This window comes from Hippocampus bargibanti, linkage group LG20 (genome assembly GCF_051943395.1).
Source record: "Hippocampus bargibanti isolate YZ-2025 linkage group LG20, ASM5194339v1, whole genome shotgun sequence".
Lineage (NCBI taxonomy): Eukaryota > Metazoa > Chordata > Actinopteri > Syngnathiformes > Syngnathidae > Hippocampus > Hippocampus bargibanti.
The window spans coordinates 9,440,557-9,460,602 of record NC_142753.1 but is presented as its reverse complement, the minus strand read 5'-3'; the positions used below and the strand labels follow the sequence as shown (position 1 = coordinate 9,460,602).

The following is a 20,046-nucleotide window of genomic DNA, read 5'->3' as shown; positions in this document are numbered from 1 at the left end:
TCAAAATGCATTAAACAATCCCAGAGGCGCAAATAAATTCAAAAATAAAAATCTAAATAATAATAAAAATCATAAATAATAAAAATAATAATAAACATTGTAAAAATAATAACAATTTTTTTACAAATAATAAATAATAAAATAATAAAAATAACAAAAATAGTAATAATAAAATAAATATATATAAAAGTTTTCCAAATATAAGGCACACCACATTATAAGACGCTACAGTAGAGCCTGGGCTTACAAACTACTTCTACAGTAGGAGATTGAGTCAGTGGCTACTGACAGCAGTTGTGAGACCTGTTGTGGGTCAATATGACTTCACATATAAGGCTGAATTTCAAAAAAGGCAAAATCAAAGGACCATGAACCCAATCAAATCGCTTGACAATCTGCTCTTCTTTCGGCCCTTCATAGACGTCGTCATCGTAAAAGCCTGTTGTCGTTTCCATCACAGGACGTAATTAAGCTTTCAAAATGCCGATTTGATCAAACTAAAACGCAATTACCGACCAACACACTCGCAAAAGGTCGCACACAATACAGAATTACGGACTAAAGGTCACGTTCAATCCTGCGTGCACCCAATTACACTGCGATCAACTATTTATCGGGAATTTTTTAGTCCGCGCAAAGGTACTCCTCCAGTTCCGCAAAATGTACGATAGATAGAGAGGCCAAAAAGGCTCGCCTGCACAAAGCTCAATAAAGTCTAATAAATCCTAGATTGGACCACATCCCCGAGGAAATGCCGACCGAGACCTCATCAAGCTCAAACACGCAGTCAGAGTGTGGTTTGCTCTCTATGAAATTCTCTCATAAAAAAGTGAACACGGATACACACATAAATTTCTTCGCTTGTTCACATTTAAAATCGTAACAAAAATAAAAAATAAAGAGCTCAAGATAATGACGGGGAGGCGAAGCTTGGTGATTGAGAAATTTAAACCTCAAAACAACAGTCGAGTTGCCTCATCAAGTTGATGAGAGGAATGATTCACAAATTATTTGGAGTCGGGAACGTATTGTCCAGTCTGTTTTGGGAATCATGTTAGGAGTCGGTTGGTTCGTACAAATTCCTTGAAAGGCCCCAAAGGCTTTGAAAACAACAACAAGCAGGAAATACTGAAGCGGAAAGCATAAATGTTTGCAATGGATTAAAGAAGTCTTTCCGTATCAATTCGAGCCGTCAGGACTCCAATGTAGCGTTCCATAAAATGCACAAGATGGCGCCCAAGCTCCGTTGGAAATGGGCTGATTTGTCTGCTGGGAATTTGTGTCAACTAGTATCAAGTAGTAGTCTTGGTGCAACACACAACCATTCACCATCGCGTTATTTATGTGTTTTCCTTCTAATTTCGCCATCAACACAAAGTTTTCAGACCAAACAAAGTACCCAAAATGCATTGTGTGCCGCCTTCTCGGTCAGGAGCGTTTCTGATGTTACGTCACATCAGGAATCGTCACCAACTCGGAAACAAGACTTCCTGAATATTCAGCGCGAGTCTTAAAACGTAAAATATAGCTATATGCGATAGAATCTCAGTCAAATACGCTCAGTAGAAGTCATTTGAAGTGATTTTACAAATTATGGACACAACTTATCGGGAGGCGTTGGTTATACTTTAATACTGACGAAAAATGGCACAGTGGTTTTCAGATATGAAAAACATTCTATTACTTTAGCTGGCTAAGCTGTTTTTTTTTCTTATCAGTATCCTGGGCTTGTCTGCCATTTTGAAAAAAAAAAATATGTGCGCGAACATGCAGGCGTATGTGATAGCGAGAGACAGAATAAAGCCAAATTGTTGCATCACACACTTTCATCGAAAGGAAGGACCCCGCCATGCACTTTTGCCACTATCCCCGATAACATTTTTGACAGCAGAACATGTCTCTGCTCCCAAAAAAAAGGCTTGACACGGCACCAAAAAAAGCATTTCGACTGCGGTCGGACCCTCCCAGTTATGAACTGTCATTTTTCACTGCCACAACGTTGGCACATTTTCATTAACCTCCTAAAGTTCACACTTCCTTCTCGGAAGAAAAGACCTTTCGGTTTCTGAATTATGTATTGAAAGCACCGCACATAATTAAAGGATATGTTGTTTACTTCCCAACAGCGAAGCATATAATCATTTCATAGTTTCCCCCAGAGCCATCAAGTTGAAGGAAGTCATGATGGAATAATTCCACCCTCTCCCTCCTGAATCAAAATCAAAATGTTCTTATGTGCTCTGACATCCAAACTTAAATATTCTCCACTTATTGTAATTTTTTTGGGATGTATGTCAGTATTTTGGATATATTTGTTACATATTTTAATGCATTTTTATACATTAAGAATTATTTATGTTGGAATTTTGGGGGGCCGCAGAACGGATTAGGGTATTTACATGTAAAACACGTCTCTATTTACAAACTTAAAAATGTCTTCCAGAACCAATTAATTTCATAGTGTTACAATAATAATAATAATAATAATAATAACAGTAAGTTTTATTTATAAACGTATTTCAATACTCTCAAGGTCACTTTTCAGTCACTGGGTACGTTTCTTCTAAGTGTGAGCAACGGCAGGCACACGCGCCAGCGTTCACTCAACCCAGAAGTCACTCAAATAGATATCTAGCTAGCTAGCTAATAGATACCCAATAGATATCTAATAGATAGCCTGCTAGATAGCTATATAGCTAATATATAGCCAGCTAGATAGCTAGCTAGCCACCTAAATAGCAAATAGATAGCAAATAGCAAATAGATAGACAATAGATAGCCAATCGATAGCTAAGAGATAGCAAATAGATAACTAACTAGATAGCCAGATAGGAAGCTAGCTGGATAGCCAGATAGGAAGCTAGCTAGAAACCATTTTTATAGCAGTTATATTTTTATTTTTCAATCAATAAAAGTAGAACATGTCAGATTGTGTTGTAGAATTTGTAGCATTATTTTGTAGCATTTCCGGAAGTTTCTTCGTTTCCATTGTTTAGAATGACTTGCCGATAGCTGTCGAGTGAGTAATTAAATGGATCGGGTGTGTGCTTCTTCGTTGTTTTTATTCAACTGGATGGCTTTTAGGTTCTTCACAGCCATCATTCTGATATATTGGTGTACCGACAAGCCAAAGGAATGGAAAGCAGCTTAGTTGGGTGCGCAGCCAAATAGCAAGCGGCCCTTTAGGTTGCCTGACGAGGTTCTGAGGAGTGGGTGCACAACAACCCATTCTGTGAGAAAAACGTCTTGGCGTCAACCAACCAGGTTGAGGCTCAGGTCCAAACCAAAGCTCAACATTCATCCCGCCCAAACCAAAGACATTTTTTTTCTCTTCTTCAATGCCAAAATGTACAACTCAGCCCGCAGAGCCCCCAAACTCTACGGGTTAAAGCAGACTTTACAAGCCATAAAACCCTCTGATGATGATTTTTTTTTTTTTTGCAATCCCACAAGCGGAATCCAAACATGGTTTTAATCAGACACAAAAAAAAATGTTGAAAGTTAGAACTCAGACCACACATTTAACATTCTCTCCCCCCTCCAAAAACATGCTCATTACTTCTCATTTGCCTCTCTGCCCCCCCCCCCCCCCCCAACCCAATTTGCAATCTAGGGGTACTTTCAATCACAATGACTGGTAGGGCCTGATCAAAGGAACGAAGCAAGCCAAAGTGATGGCTAATCACCATCTTTTGGCCAGATAACCTCACCCCTGTGCGCTAGCGGAATGCCGCTTGAACAACAAATGTTTGAGGGTATGCTAAGTAGAAAAGTAAAGGGGTGACCCTGGGACCACCTGTTTTAAGGAACCTGGCCCTGCATACTCAATGCCGTCAGATTAGTCCTAAGGACTCTCCGAGGTCCGATGTTGACACTTACCACCTGCTAATCAGAGAAGCCCTGTGTGGGTTCTGTTTAAAAACAAACTGACACGAGGGGTGTGTGTGTGTGTGCAAAGGTGTTCTGGGCCAGATTCCAAGACTTAAAGGACACCCGACACCATTTTTTTTGTTTCCTAACTGACATCAGAAAAACGTTTTATAGCATCTAAAATACCCAAAACACGTAGGCTGATATTTTAGTCAAATGCAAAACACCAATAAAAATTGACTTCAAGTGTCCCAAAACTACTTGACCCCAGAGATGGTGAGTTTCAGAAGGTCCCGCCCACGCCAAGACGTCTTGCCTTGCTCTAGAATCAAAACAATGGCTTCAGATTCGGAGAAGATATTTTCTTGTACTCATCCAGTTATGAAAATGATTCAAATAGTTCTGAAGAGGAAAGAATAAATGTTTGCAATCGATTAAAAAAGTCCTCCAGTATCAATTCGAGCCGTCAGGACTCCAATGTAGCGTCCCAGAAAATGCACAAGGTGGCGCCCAAGCTCCGTTGGAAATGGGCTGATTTGCCTGCTGGGAATTTGTGTCAACTAGTATTAAATAGCAGTCTTGGTGCAACACACAACGATTCACCATCGCGTTATTTATGTGTTTTCCTTCTAATTTCGCCATCAACACAGATCAACACGAACTTTTCAGACCAAACAAAGTACCCAAAATGCATTGTGTGTCGCTTTCTCGGCCAGGGGCGTTCCATACGTGACGTCACGTCAGGCATCGTCATCAACTCGAAAACAAACCGAACCGAAGGCTGTATCATTTCTCGGCTAATCGGTAATGGCGTTTAGCATATCAGCTAACCGGCGCAAAACACAACATTTAGATAGCTGTCAAACCAACATGATGTTTTCACACCCACCAAAATGGGGCATCCTGGGGTTGTTCCACGATGACATCACAATGCTGATCCGAACGGAATCAACCCTGGACAAAAGGAGAAAAGAATATAGAACAGGAAGAACTAATGCACGATTTTACAGATTTATAATAAAAAAAATGCGACAGAGTGCAGTACAAACCGAGATAGGACAAGATGGATGAGGAGAGGGAGAGCTGAGGGCCAGCAGAGTCAGAGATAAGAGGCTGTGAGAGTGATTGAAATAGGATTAGCCCAGACAGGCCCTGCATCCCGGCCGCAGCATCACAGTGTTAAACCCGCGCTTCACAAGGGACCGCCTCTGTCACATCAAAGCTTCCCTCGGGCTCGCCTGCCATTGAGGCCATCCGAGTCGCTCGGCCAGCTGCACACCGCCACATCCATGCGTATCACGCTCTTTTACCTGGATGTCTCCATTACGGGTATTGGAGGCCGCTGCTGACTTCTTCTTGCCTTTTTCATCTCACCCGCCGTGCTCTTGTCATCCCTATTTGGACCATATTGATGTCCATAATTTATAAAATCACTTGAAATGACTTCAACTGAGCGTATTTTACAAAGATTCCACGGCATATAGCTATATTTTACGTTTTAAGACTCGCGCTGAATATTCAGGAAGTCTTGTTTTCGAGTTGATGACGATGCCTGATGTGACGTCACGTCAGGAACACCCCTGACCGAGAAAGCGGCACACAATGCATTTTAGGTACTTTGTTTGGTCTGAAAACTTCGGGTTGATGGCGAAATTAGAAGGAAAACACATAAATAACGCGATGTTGAATCGTTGTGTGTTGCACCAAGACTACTACTTGATACTAGTTGACACAAATTCCCAGCAGACAAATCGGCCCATTTTCAACTGAGCTTGGGCACCATCTTGTGCATTTTATGGAACGCTACATTGGAGTCCTGACGGCTCGAATTGATACGGAAGGACTGACGATGCCTGATGTGACGTCACGTCTGGAACGCCCCTGACCGAGAAAGCGACACACAATGCATTTTAGGTACTTTGTTTGGTCTGAAAACTTTGTGTTGATGGTGAAATTAGAAGGAAACACATACAGACTACTTTTTGATACTAGTTGACACAAAAAGACAAGCGCTTTAAAAGCGGAAAGAAAAGCGCTTTAACAACAGCTGAAGCTGGAAAAAAGCACTAACATGGAAAGAGGAGAAATGATGCCCTCTTATGGAAGGGAAAAACATTGCCAGAGGCTATGGCCAGCACTTTATCGGCACCTAAACAAGAAAAAAAAAACTAAACCTGAACAAATTCGGTGTGCTTTATGTCATATTTTCAATTCCCGAAGAAATTTGTGAATGGCAGTGAATGGGTTAATAATACAGTAAAGTCTTGTTATATCGATATTCTCGGGAGTCGGAAAAAATATCGATATAACCGGACTATCGATATATCCGATCCTGCGGCATGTAAATTTTCTCCTTGCGTTCATAGAAATAGTATCGTAATAAGCAGTACTATCGATATAACCGATATTGATATAACGAGACTTTACTGTATATATATTTTTTTCCTTTCACTGTCATACTACTAACTCGAATATTTGCTTCACAGCAAAGCACTCGTATCATACCAGGGAAACGCGCACTGTTCTCTATTCCCTGTTGTGTTTTGTAAAAGAATGCACATGCCTATTACCACTATGGCCTGTTTATCTACTGAAGAGTGACAATCCACTGATTGTCTCTGTGTGTGTTTGTGCGTGTTCTTATGCAGTGTCTGAATGTGTCGGAACTGCTACTTTTCTCTCTCAGAGCTCATCAGTTCAGAGACACCACCCACCCCACCGCAGCGTGCAGTAAATAGAGTCCCCGCCACTCGTTGAGAAATGGCACAATTATCCCCCCACTAGTGAAATATCGGCTGGGATGCTTCGCTGCTCTTTCGGCACAGAACATGAGTGTGTGTTTGTATGCCTGTATTTGTCATATTACGGGGACATCATGTAGATATGTTTCCCCAGTCACAATTTAGCGACCAAAAATGGCAATCGTAAGTTATCTCTGCGACTGCTTTGAACGAGTTTGAGGATTTAGAATAATTAGAATAGACTGATAGATAAGTAGGTAGGTATATGTGATAGATGCGGTAGATATGGTAGATACGGTTGGTGGATACGGTAGGTAGATATGGTAGGTAGGTAGGTAGAAACGGTAGGTAGATATGGTAGGGAGATACAGTAGGTAGGTAGATACGGTAGGTAGATATGGTAGGTAGATACGGTAGGTAGATAGGTAGATATGGTAGGTAGCGAGGTAGATACGATAGGTATGTAGGTAGGTAGATACGGTAGATACGCTAGATACGGTAGGTAGGTAGGTAGGTAGGTAGGTAGATAGATAGATAGGTAGATAGGTCGGTAGGTAGATAGGTAGGTAGATATTTTTTTTAAATCGGAATTTCTCCATTGTGTGACTAATAAAGAGGTAGGTAGATATGGCAGGTAGATACGGTAGGTAGATAGGTAGATATGGTAGGTAGCGAGGTAGATACGATAGGTATGTAGGTAGGTAGATACGGTAGATACGGTACATACGATAGATAGATAGATAGATAGATAGATAGATAGATAGATAGATAGATAGATAGATAGATAGATAGATAGATAGGTAGGTAGATATTTTTTTTAATTGAAATTTCTCCATTGTGTGACTAATAAAGATGATATTATCTTAATACACACACACACACACATAGACACACACACACACACCAACCCCTCGTCAACCGTGGTGGCTCTGCATAATCCAGAAGTAAAAAAAAAGATATCATTTGATCAAAATCCCATGTACGAACTACTTAACTTCCACGCGACCTATCTGCCGTTGGACCTTTTGGGGTAATGTTGGTCAGTGACTCTCAGAAATGTCATTGAGGAGCGTGTAGATTTGAAGTCATCCATACTTGAGCTTATTAACCTCAAGTGGCTTCTCTCAGTGGCCTTTACCAGTCAGCCACTTTACAATTCCGAGCATGAATAAAAGACACTCAATAGTAGAACGGTAGTCAATAGATGAACAGATTTTTATCTGACCGCGTTGTAGCACGCATTGGTTTCTTGACTTTTACATGGCTCGCACATTAAAGCGATACACAGACGCAGATGCAAAGTTGAAAACCATTGACACATTTACTCTTTTGTCTTTGCAGGTACGGGAAGATCGTGTCGACAAAGGCCATTCTGGATAAAAACACCAACCAGTGCAAAGGTAAGCCATTTAAACACACGAAATACCGAGCCCAACTTTAGAACGTACAGAATATATTACTGTGTAATTGTGTGTACATATGCTCCTTATCTCAATGGCTCATTGCTAATTGTTTCTAGAGCCGACGTTGTACACACAGACGGGCTTGAATATAATCGAGTACAAGAGCAATTAATGAGTGAACAAACCAAATTGGAATTGGATCAAATTTAATGTCTTGTCACACTCCTGTTTCTTCAGATTACCCTTTTTTCCCTCATTTTTTAGAGTATCACTCGGTGTGTATGGTCAACAGTGGGTTTACATATTTTAATGTAACGGGGTACGTCTACTTACGAATTTAACTTGTTCTGGAAGAAATCTCTCAATGAGAAAATTTGTAAGTAGAGATACGTTTTCCATTGAAATGCCCTAATCCGTTCCAAGTACCTCAAAATTCAGACATAAATGTTTTATAAACTATAAATATGCATAACAAATGTAACAAATAGATGTTCCAATGTAATTATTACACATATTTATCTGTCTACAAAAATGGACACATACTGTCGAGGTCCATCTTAGCCAATAAGATGCCGGGATGATGCCTAGCAATAGCCAATGGTGAAAGAGCAATCAGAATGTGGTGTTTAGGAAACTCAGAGCTGCAAGTTGCAAACCATACTGTATTTGTAACTTTCATATCTTGAAATTTCTTTCATAACATGAGGCAATATTTTCTCATTGAGACATTTCGGAACTGGAAAGTTTCGTATGAAGAAAGATTCGTTAGTAGATGTACCATTGTACTTATATAAAACCAATTAACAAATTGAAATTATTACGGACGCTGCCCAATTTATAAACGAGATACGTTCTGAACGGTCGTTCGTAAGGTGAATTTGTTCGTAAGTTGCTTCAGCGCTATATTTTGTACGGGGTGTATGTTCAAGGTTCATATAAGTATGTTTAAGGTTTATATAAGTATGTTTAAGGCTTGTATAAGTCACCTGTATTGGTTTGTACTGAAAAATAAACAGTTAATAAACTATATGCTACATAAAGATATGTACAACTGGAGAGAAGACTACATATGTTACTACAAAAATGTTCATATGTACCGTTGTTCGTAACTTGAATGTTTGTTAGTAGAGAGCCTCATGATTATTATTATTTTTTTTTTTTTTTTTGGGGGGGGGGTATTTTGATGGCAGCCATGTTTAAATTTTGTCCTTTACCTGTCAGTAAGTCTGTTTGGTCTTAAAGGGAATGGAAAAAAAATGACAAAGGAAAAAGAATGATTGGGGTGAGTGTGCGGCATTGCTACTTGCCCTGCGGTACCAAGCAGCACTGTTAAAAAAAGCGACTGACGTTCGATCATTCTATAATTGCTTTATGTATGTCTCTAAAGGGGTGGCCTTCTAAAGCCAACTTGGCTCTTTAACCCTCGCTTGGGTTTATCTTAGCATGTATACGCGGGGGACTGAGAGGGTGGGGGGGGGTCCATTTTTTTGGGGGTGGGAAAATAAAAAGGGGGGAAATGCTGGTGTGGTAGGCATAGGAGATATATAAAAAAAATCAATGCTTATCTTCTGTAGATTGAGAGGGGGGGGGGGGCGTTGAAGTTGCGTGATGTGGAATTTTGCCGGTCTCAACACGGAAAAAGAGAGGTGAAGTGGCCTTATTTCTCAGATGAGGTAATAGCTTGGGCTCGATCACAGGTTGCTCTTCTCCATTTCAAGTTTTACTCCTCTCCACTTTGGCACCGCGCGGGTTTCCCCCCCCATGAGTCACTCTTCCAGAATGCAGCGCTGCTGAGATGACAGGAAGCTAAAAAAAAATATCAATAATAATTATATAAGCACATATTTTATGAGCGGAAAGGATGGATTGCGTCCATTGAGAGCGCATGCTGGACACAGGTGAGAGATGCATATTGGAATGGGGGCTCAAATTGCATTGACATATTTTGGAATATATGGAATGAGTTTCGGGTTATACACAGCACCAATGCGGGGATGCAGTGTGCGAAGAATTTGTCCCGTGGGAACCCAATTTTCAACAATAGAAACACATTTATGAAACGTCTGTGTAAGCTCTCAGTTGTACAGGAATGGTCCATCGATGAAAAGGTTTCTTCAGGCGTCACCTGTACTTCTTTGAAGGTGTCGGACGTTTCGCTTCCCATCAAAGGAGCTTCGTCAGCAAACCAAACACTTCAGTTTGCTGACGAAGCTTCTTGGATGGGAAGCGAAACGTCCGACACCTTCAAAGAAGTACAGATGACGCCTGAAGAAACCTTTTCATCGATATTTATGAAACACACACACACACACACACACACACACACACACACACACACACACACACACACACACACACACACACACACACACTCACACACACACATGAACACACACTCGCAACCTTCTAAGACTCAAAGTAAGATGGAAACAGAGCCATAAACAGGCATGTGGCGCCAACACGCGTGATCTTGTGATCAAGACTTGGGGTAAAACCCAACACCCCCACTTCACATCCTTTCATAATTAGTTTCTTTTTGAAACTGTGGATCAGAGGCCACCGTTGACCGGTTTTAATCCGCCACCAAATTTTAATTAACATAGACGTCACCCCCCCCGCCCCTCCCGCGGAAACCCCCCACCCCTACACACGGTCTCCGATACATCCCGGAGAACGTGGCGATCGCAATCGCTCATAAATCACAGCCGTGGGTTTCATTCCCTCAGCTTTCCTCTGTGTGATGAATTTCCAGATGGGCTTTGGCTGTTAATGTCGGGGAAAATATGAGTGTGAGAGGGAAAGAGAAGAAATACAGAGTGAAACAAGAAGTGAGGAAGGGGCGCGGGTGCGGATGGACAGAATTGTGATATTCGCAAGAAATAGAAATGTGAGTTTATAAGAAAAATAGAGTTGCATGGGGGGGGGCGGGTTGAGGAGGAAAAATGGAAGTGGCTCTGGTAGGATGTCAACCTTTGAGATATTTGTTCCTGTGGAGAGGATTATGGAGACTGTGAAATGGGGGTTGTGTTAATATGCTGTGTGGCGCAAAGTCAGCCAGCTAGTTCACCGTTGCAAAAATAAAAAGCCTGAATGACTAAAAAAACGATTTAGTGATGCTACAGAGAATGTTCTGTCAAGAAACTGCATGTACGAGTGGGTTCTTGAATGTGACACTGACAAAAAAATAACCATACACAATGAATGGGCCTGGGGAATAATAATAATAATAATAATAATAATAATAATAATAATAATAATAATACAGTAAAGTCTCGTTATATCGATATTCAAGGGAGTCCGAAAAATATCGATATAACCGGGACTATCGATATATCCGACCCTATTTGCATATAGTTTTCTCTGTGCGTGCATAGAAATAGTATCGATATAACCGGGACTATCGATATATCCGATATCGATATAACGAGACTTTACTGTATATAATAATAATAATAATAATAATAATAATAATAATAATCATAATAATAATAATAATAATCCATTTCATTTACAAGCACCTTTCAAGGTTTCTAATGCTGTATTGAATATTCATGTAGACCTAAAACTTAATATTCTTTGGGTCCTGGAACTCGAGTGACAATGACAAAAACCCTGGCACTGGAGTGGACATATTTTTGCACTTGTCTGGCAATGAATGAGTTAATAATGCATTACAGTTAATATAATCAAAGGTGAGCTATTTACGGCACGCGATAGCCCAAAAATTTTAGAAGCAAACCATCAATTTACACCAATCCAAAAACAAACCGATGTCGGCACGGGATACCCTTGAAGAATAATAAAAGGCAGGAAGAAATCAAGCTAGGCGCAATCTGTTCTGCGGTGGCGTTTAGAAGTAAAGTTACTCACACGAACGGTGAATGCAGGTGGGGAGGGGGGGCGGTTGCTGCTGTTGTGAACACAAGCATCATCTTTGTACCTGTCACTTCAAAGCTGACTGACTGCATGCTTGTTTTCTGCTGAAACGAGCACAAATAAAGCTCCACCCCCAAAAAATGTATTGACACAAGCACACGGGCAGTATGACAAACACTCACAGGAACATACAAGAATACGCACACACACTTATAAGCAGTCTTCTTGAAGGAGTCAAGTCCTTGGAGTCCTGGTCTGACTCCAAGACGGAGCCTGTCAAGATAAAAAAAAAAAGGACTATCGTCAATCAGTGACTTAAAACGGTGACGTTCCGGTAGTGAGCGTGTCGTGGTTGCATGTGAATGACTGTCAGAGATATTCGATCGGACACTGTGGACGAAGGCACTCGAAAGATTGTTTTTACTGCCGGCAGGAGACGTAGCCATTCATGACAGACGTCTGAATTCTGCAGCCCTCTGCCAAGCTATTTATCGAGAGTATATGCAAATGTAAGTGATACATTAGTAAAACATAGTTTTCTTGATTAGAATACCACGCCCCTGGGCGTTCTAAGTGCGAACAGCTACTAAGCGCGAACTGATAAATTTGTAACCTGGCTAATGAGCTCTTCCTGTGAAGCAGTTTCAAGTCGTAAATTGCTTCGGTGATCAAGGAGTTTCCCACGTCCTAAATTCTGTCCAAGACCAGATCTCCTAGATGAAGATGACAGTTGAACTTGCTGTGTCTGTTGACCTCAGATTGACCCCAGGTTGTCTGTGCTTCAATTGTATATTCGAGTCACACATGTTGACTAAGCATATAACAGCATGAAACTTTTAAATATGATAACTTCTTATTGTGTCTCTTCTCTATGAATGACATATTGTGAATGGGAGGGGGGGGTTGGACATGACCTCTTGCAAGGGGTCGACAGTGATGGAAACGCTGCAACATGCACAAACGTCCTTCTTGGGGAGCCCAGATAAGAGCGTCATTAGTACGTATGTATCGATGAATCAATCGGCTATGCATCATTCATGCAGTCGCGATCAAATTATGCAAATCCTTAATTACCTCGGGGGTGGGGGAGTGCGTGGGTGGTTGATTCCGCCTTTCTTTATCTGCTCATCGTCTGGATTGTTTGGCGTTCTTGCATTCCATATTCGCCGCCATTTTACCGGCGGGGTTCTCTATTTTTCACATTCTCATATTCATCACTAATGACGCCATTTTGCAGAGCATACAATAGAATAATAATGAACCCCTCCAAGGTATGAATAATGAGCTATAATGAGAATAATGGTATACGCCGCAATTGTTTACTGAAAAGTTCGTCAGCCAAAGGGTTCGTTAACCGGGGTATCACTGTACTATGTTTATACCATTTTATCCGGTTGGAAGGAATTTCTGTTCCGGCTCAGAAAACAAAGCATGGTCTATAAAAGGCATCGCTTGAGTGAGTTTTGTGCAAAACGATGACATGAAATAGCAAAAGTGACCTCTCACAAACTATTACGGATGAGTGCTCCAAAAAATATATATAAAATAAATAAATAAATCCCTGTAGATGCATTCGAAATTTGTATTGGAAAAAAAACATTCCCAAAAGAGTACAAGCGGTTTGAACAGCGTACGTCTACAAATAACATTAAAATTCATTCTGCCATTTTCTGTGTCACCACATTATATACACGCGGGCTTTGTAATAAGCACCGCAATCACATGGGATGGCAGGCCGGAAATATTCGACGCAAGGTGAGGGAGCACGTTAAATATTTGAACAACGATGGATCAATAGAATCCAAAAGTGGGGAACATGGATAAAATCTCGACACAGAACAAACATCCAATAGTGTCTAAATAAAACAAGTGCCCTATTCATCTGAACGGATATCTGTGGGTGAGCGTGTGTTTGTCATTCCGAAGAATGCTCACAAGCCCTTTTCACAAAATGATCATTCGTCGGAGAGGAAGGTCAGGTTGTGAATTGGCGTGCCGGCCGTAATGAAAAATAATAAATAATAATGTCTCTGTAAGCTCTCAGTCGTACAATAGTGGTCCATCAATGAAAAGGTTTCTTCAGCCCTCATCTGTACTTCATTAAAGGTGCCGGACCTTTCGCTCCTCATCCGAAAAGCTTCGTCAGCGAACTAAAATTTTGTTGGTAGCTCTTGCCCTGTATATATCTATATCTATATATATGTATCTATCCCTAATATCCAGAGGTGGCGGTGCCAGACCTCTACTTGAATAGGTCCCTGCTGTGAAGTTGGGGGGAGCAGATGACAGGGGCAATCAGGGCCAGTCATATCATATAATCAGCTTCAGGGAATAGTCCTCTGCTCCCCTCGGGGACCTATCAAAGCAGAGGTCTGGCACCGCCACCTCAAGTCCCATCTCAAAACCCACCTATTTAAAATTGCATTTTCTTTCTAGCTCTCTCTCTTGTTTCTATTTATAATTGTATTTTATTGATTGTATTCTATTTGTAATTGTATTTTATTGATTATAGTTGCTTGTCTGTGACTGTAAAGTGTCATTGAAAGCTTTGAAAGACGCTTAAAATGTTATGTATTATTATTATTATTATTATATATTGGGCTAGAGCTACCAGCAAATTTTTTGTTAGCTGACGAAGCTTTTCGGATGAGGAGTGAAACGTCCGACACCTTCAAAGAAGTACAGATAACGGCTGAAGAAACATTGTCATAGAATAAATAATAACAACAGATCTGTGAGAGACCTTGGGAAAGCAGATTCTATTTTCAGCTGAGATTCTCTGACGGATATATGTCGCCTCGCCGTGACCTTTCTATACACACGTGAGAACATCCTCCATAACAGGCAAACTCGCACAGGAAGCGGAAGGTCACAGCGAAAAGGAATGCGGACCCGACGGCCTGTTTTGCTTCTATTTACGACAAACCTGGACAATCCGACGCCTCTTTGGCGACAGGCCAATTTAGTGAGGAAGTCGCGAGAAGGGGGGGAAGTGGAGTAGGCGGGCGTGGCGCTGAGAAAAGGGATTGTGCGTTTGTGTGATTAGCTAACAAAGGCTGCGGGTGTTATCCCTTGAGGTTTTGCATACAGAATCTGTCCAAATCAATGTGATTATCCCTGAGCAATTGCTAATTACAATCGTTTGTACGCAAGGCAAGGAGGGACGCAAGCATTCATTGGCTCTTTCTTTTATCCTGGTGTTTTCTCTTATGGGGGGCGGGGCACAGTGGGTCTACTTGTAAATAAACAAAATGATTTTGGTGATTTAAAGGACAACCGATGACACAAGTTGTGTCCATAATTTGTAAAATGGCTTCAAATGACTTCTAGTGAGCGCATTTTACAAAGATTCCACCGCATATAGCTATATTTTACGTTTTAAGACGCGCGCTGAATATTCCGGAAGTCTTGTTTTTGAGTTGGTGACGAGTCCGTACGTGACGTCACTGAAGGAACGCCCCTGACTGAAAAAAAGGACACGTTGTAGCAGTCCTTCCATCACATTTTTAAATACAAATAGGTCAGTTTGGGGCCTAACTTCAAACAAGAGTCATCCGTGCACATAATTCACCACTTTCAAAGGGCAGAAAGCGTGGGGGGGTTAGCGAGTCTGTAATTGCACCTGCACAGTATACAACACAGACAAATGTTTACATCTCAGCCCCCTAATGAGAAACCAATAAGGCATGCAGAAAGTTTTCTTTCCCTCCCCTTCCCCCCCGAAAAAGCCCACCCCAAACCGACTCTTCTCAAGGGGCTCCATCTCATTTATCAATAGTCCTATGCGCACAATCTCCACCCTGCCATTGATGCAGCAATAAATCTCCTTGTTTTTTTTTTTTTAATAGCACATCCATTGCCTATATTTCTCCATTAGATGTGGTCTGTGGTAAGCGGAAGTGATGTTTCTGCTCTGTAGCGGTCAAGCGTCTGACAAGAGGATTTAAAGGACAACCGACGCCTTTGGACAAGTTGTGTCCATCATTTGTAAAATCACTTCAAATGACGTCAACTGAGCGTCTTTTACAAAGATTCCACCGCATATAGCTAATATTTTACGTTTTATGACTCGCGCTGAATATTCAGGAAGTCTTGTTTTTGAGTTGGTGACGATGCATGACGTGACGTCACAGAGGGAACGCCCCTGACCGAGAAAGCGACATAATGGCATTTTGGGTACTTTGTTTGGTCTGAAAACTTTGTGTTGATGGCGAAATTAGAAGGAAAACACATAACGCGATGGTGAATCGTCGTGTGTTGCACCAAGACTACTATTTGACATTCGTTGACATAAATTCCCAGCAGACAAATCAGCCCATTTCCAACGGAGCTTGGGCGCCGTTTTCTGCATTTTCTGGGACGCTACATTGGAGTCCAGACGCCTCAAAATAATCCGAAGGACTCCTTTAATCGATAGCAAACATTTATGCTTTCCTCTTCAGAACGATTTGAATCATATTCATAACTGGATGAGTCACAAGAAAGCATCTTCTCCAAATCTGAAGCCATTGTTTTGATTCTCGGGCAAGACAAGACGTCCTGGCGTGACATCACGAACAAGGGGGCGGGACCTTCTGAAACTGCCCATTTCCGGTTTTCATTTTGAAGTCGTTTTTGGACACTTTAAGTCATTTTTATTGGTGTTTTTCATTTGACTAAAATTATCAGCATGTGTGTTTTGGGTATTTTAGATGCTATAAAATGTGCTTTTGATGTCAGTTAGAAAAGAAAAAAATGGTGTCGGTTGTCCTTTAAATGGGGTCATAAAAATGTTCCATGTGCAGCAGTAAAAAAAAAAGGCTCAAAATTCACCAGTACAAAATGCACCGGCCAACAAAAATAACAGCTGGTGGAGATTTTGGTAGATTTGTATGGGATGTTTCAATTTTGTGCCAATTTTGCTTCGGTGGACTGAAAAGAATTACAGTAAAGTCTCGTTATATTGATATTCTCGGGAGTCGGAAAAAATATCGATATAACTGGACTATCCATATATCCGATCCTGCGGCATATAAATTTTCTCCTTGCGTTCATAGAAATAGTATCCTAATAAGCAGTACTATCGATATTACCGATATCGATATAACAAGACTTTACTGTAGAAAATTAGAGCACAAAATAAAAACTGTGAACAACGAACTACTGTCAAAGTAAAGCCTCAAGAGACTCTACGTTGTTATCCGTTCCCCCCACAATTCATTGCAAACGGGCCGACGTCATGGCACATCAGTCAGACCGCCATTTTTTTTCCCCGAGCGTTATCTCCTAGTGGCGGAGAGGGAAGCCGAGGTTCCTTTCGAAAAGGGAGTTGAGGTCATTTCCTCTGTCTCTCCAAGGCCTTGGCGAGGAAAGTAAAATGTCTCCATTTTGGGTCTGCCCTGCTTTATTTCAAACACTGTCGCCTTTTCAAGAGTCGCTTATGGCGCCTGATACAATGGGTTCCTTTTTCTCGCCCTTACTCATTCTTGATCCTGCAACGCCAAATCATACTTTTTTCCCTCCAAAAATCAGGCATTTAATCCAAGGTCCACTTTTTTTTATCATCCACCCCTGATAGCATAACAAAAGGTTTGAATATAGACGGAACTGACTGTCTTAAATAAATCATACATAGGTACGCCCCGAGACCTCTTTCTAAATAGGATATAAAACAAAACTGGGGGTGGGGAGTGGCAAACAGAAGCGACCATTCATAGTGTGCTGGGGTAGACTAAGATTCCTCCCGTGACCTGGACAGCATAAAACCCATTCACACAATTACTTCCTGTTACATTTACCTCTGGGGACCCACGGGCAAATTGCTTTTAGAGACTTAAAACCATGTTTGAAAGACCTGAAAATTTTAAATCAAGAAATATGCCATTCTAAAGTCATTTCTGAGTGAGCACATGCTCAAAAAAATGTGGGTCCTAAAATCACATTTTTATGAGTCTCATAAATATATTTCTTTTCATCTTTGAATTTGGGTCCCCATGGGGCATTCCTTTGCACACCTCGTCCCCACCGTCTAGCAAAAATGTGTATTCGTGTGTTTGCGTGTGTGTGTGTGTGTGTGTGTGTGTGTTCTACGCGGAGGTTGAGGTGGGCAGAGTTTGTTATTAGAAAAGCACTCATCCGTGCCTCTAATTAAGATGCATCCTATCGCCCCCCCCCCCCCCATAGCCTTGAACGTCAGCGCTGCTAATTATCAAACAATGTAGTGCTCACCAGATATAAGAACTGGCAGCCTCTGTAGTCATGTTACTAACCTATTACCGCTACAATTACCAAGCGTCTGTCATTCTCCTTGTTAGCCATATTTTTTTTCCCGCTCCCCATTTACTAATGCCTGTCTTAATTTTTTTTTACCCCCCCCCCTTTTTTTTTGTTTCTTTTCTCTCTCTCTCTCTCCGTTTCTCTCTCTTTGCAGGCTATGGCTTTGTTGACTTTGACAGCCCAGCTGCGGCGCAGAAAGCCGTGTCGTCTCTCAAAGCTACCGGGGTGCAGGCGCAAATGGCCAAGGTAGGCTAACTCCCCCCTCTCCATTTTTTTCCTCACTTGTCACCAGTAGGCTTTTGTCACACATGCCGTATCGGACGCCTTCGTCCACTTGTTTCACGCCACCCACTCAAGACATAGAGTTGACTGTGAGAGTTTAGCTCATTCACTGGCATTCCCAAATTTATGCAGAAATTCAAATTATGAAGGAGACCGCCCTTCCCGAATTTGTTTGGGTTTTGGTTTTGGAGTCCTGATGGCTCGAATTGATACGGAAGAACTTCTTTAATCAATTGCAAACATTTATGCTTTCCTCTTCAGAACTATGTGAATCATATTCGTAACTGGATGAGTAGCATCTCCTCCGAATCTGAACTCTCTGAAGCCATTGTTTTGATTCTGGAGCAAGGCAGTGTGTGACCAATAGTGACATCACGAACAAGGGGGCGGGACTTTCTGAATCTGCCCAGATCCGAGCTCATTTTGTGGCAGTTCTTTAAGTCATTTTTATTGGTGTTTTGCATTTGACTAAAAATATCAGCCTACGTGTTTTGGGTGATTTAGATGCTAGAAAACTTTTTTTTCTGATATCAGTTAGGAAACAAAAAAATGGTGTCGGTTGTCCTTTAAGACTGAAAGAAAAATCAAATGCACAGCAGGGCCGCATCTCATCTTTCAGGGGCATCCAAAAGCTTTTTTTGAGGGGGATCGGGGGGGGTTGTTTGTTAGTCTGAGAGTCCCATTGAATATGATGATTGCTGTGAGTGATTTTTTTTTCTTTCTGTAGATCCAGATTTTTATTTATGTATTTATTTATTTTAATCTGATTCTGAAATCTTCATCCGCCAAGTCAAAGAAGCGCTGATGAGTTGGAGAACGGCGACGTTGACAGTCTTGATGATAACGATGAGGGCGGCAATTATTTTGATCAAATGGGATGAGAGCTGACAGCAGGAGATGATCTTCTTCTCTGCTGATGCTCAGGTGTGCCATTTCGCAAATGCACCATTTGCCTCTTGGCTTCTCCCCACCGGTGTCCTTCTTCCAATATTTATAAGACGCCGTTCTTCCCAGAATACTGATAAGATGCTTTGCTCTTTACCTGTCTCATTTTTTAAGAGCTTCATTTGCATCGCCGTCCATATTTTCAGGGTAGAGATCCTTTAGCCCACCGTGACACCGCAACCCCATTTTAAGGACATGTGTTGTGTTCGTACAAACGATCCGCGTTACAGCACTCTGCTTTTATCACACTTGCGAGAGACATTAAGGCGTAGTTGGATTTTATAGACTCCGCATCTCTTCAATGCCTCTACCGGCTGTCTGTGCCATCGTTCGGCAGCCCCCCCGCTTCTATAACACTGTTATTTGTTGTATCATATTTTTTGTACAGTACAGTCATACCTTGGCTTACGAACTTAATCGGTTCCCAGACAGAGTGTGTAAGGCGAAAAGTGTGTATCCCAAAAAAATATTTCTCATAGGAAACATTAAAATGAGCATAATCCGTTCCCAGGTACCCATAAAACATAATTTTCTAATTTCTAATTTTGTAAGACTTAAAACTACACAAAATATACCTTATTTTACGTATAATAAATGTGCTATGGTATTATAATTAAAGAAATAAACTGTACTGTATAATAAAGCCGTTTTATTTACCTTTGTGATGGTCGTTG

The 20,046-nt window shown here is 41.2% G+C and overlaps 1 protein-coding gene across 4 annotated transcripts in view; it reads left to right on the top strand.

Annotated features, from left to right (window-relative positions):
* Positions 1-20,046, top strand: part of rbms3 (RNA binding motif, single stranded interacting protein) — a 159,698-nt gene that overhangs the window by 36,669 nt on the left and 102,983 nt on the right. For all 4 annotated transcript variants that reach the window (XM_089023398.1, XM_089023399.1, XM_089023396.1 and 1 more), the window contains exons 3-4: positions 7,953-8,011; positions 18,300-18,391. In XM_089023398.1, the coding sequence (XP_088879524.1) occupies positions 7,953-8,011; positions 18,300-18,391 (151 nt within the window). The remainder of the gene's footprint in view (positions 1-7,952; positions 8,012-18,299; positions 18,392-20,046) is intronic.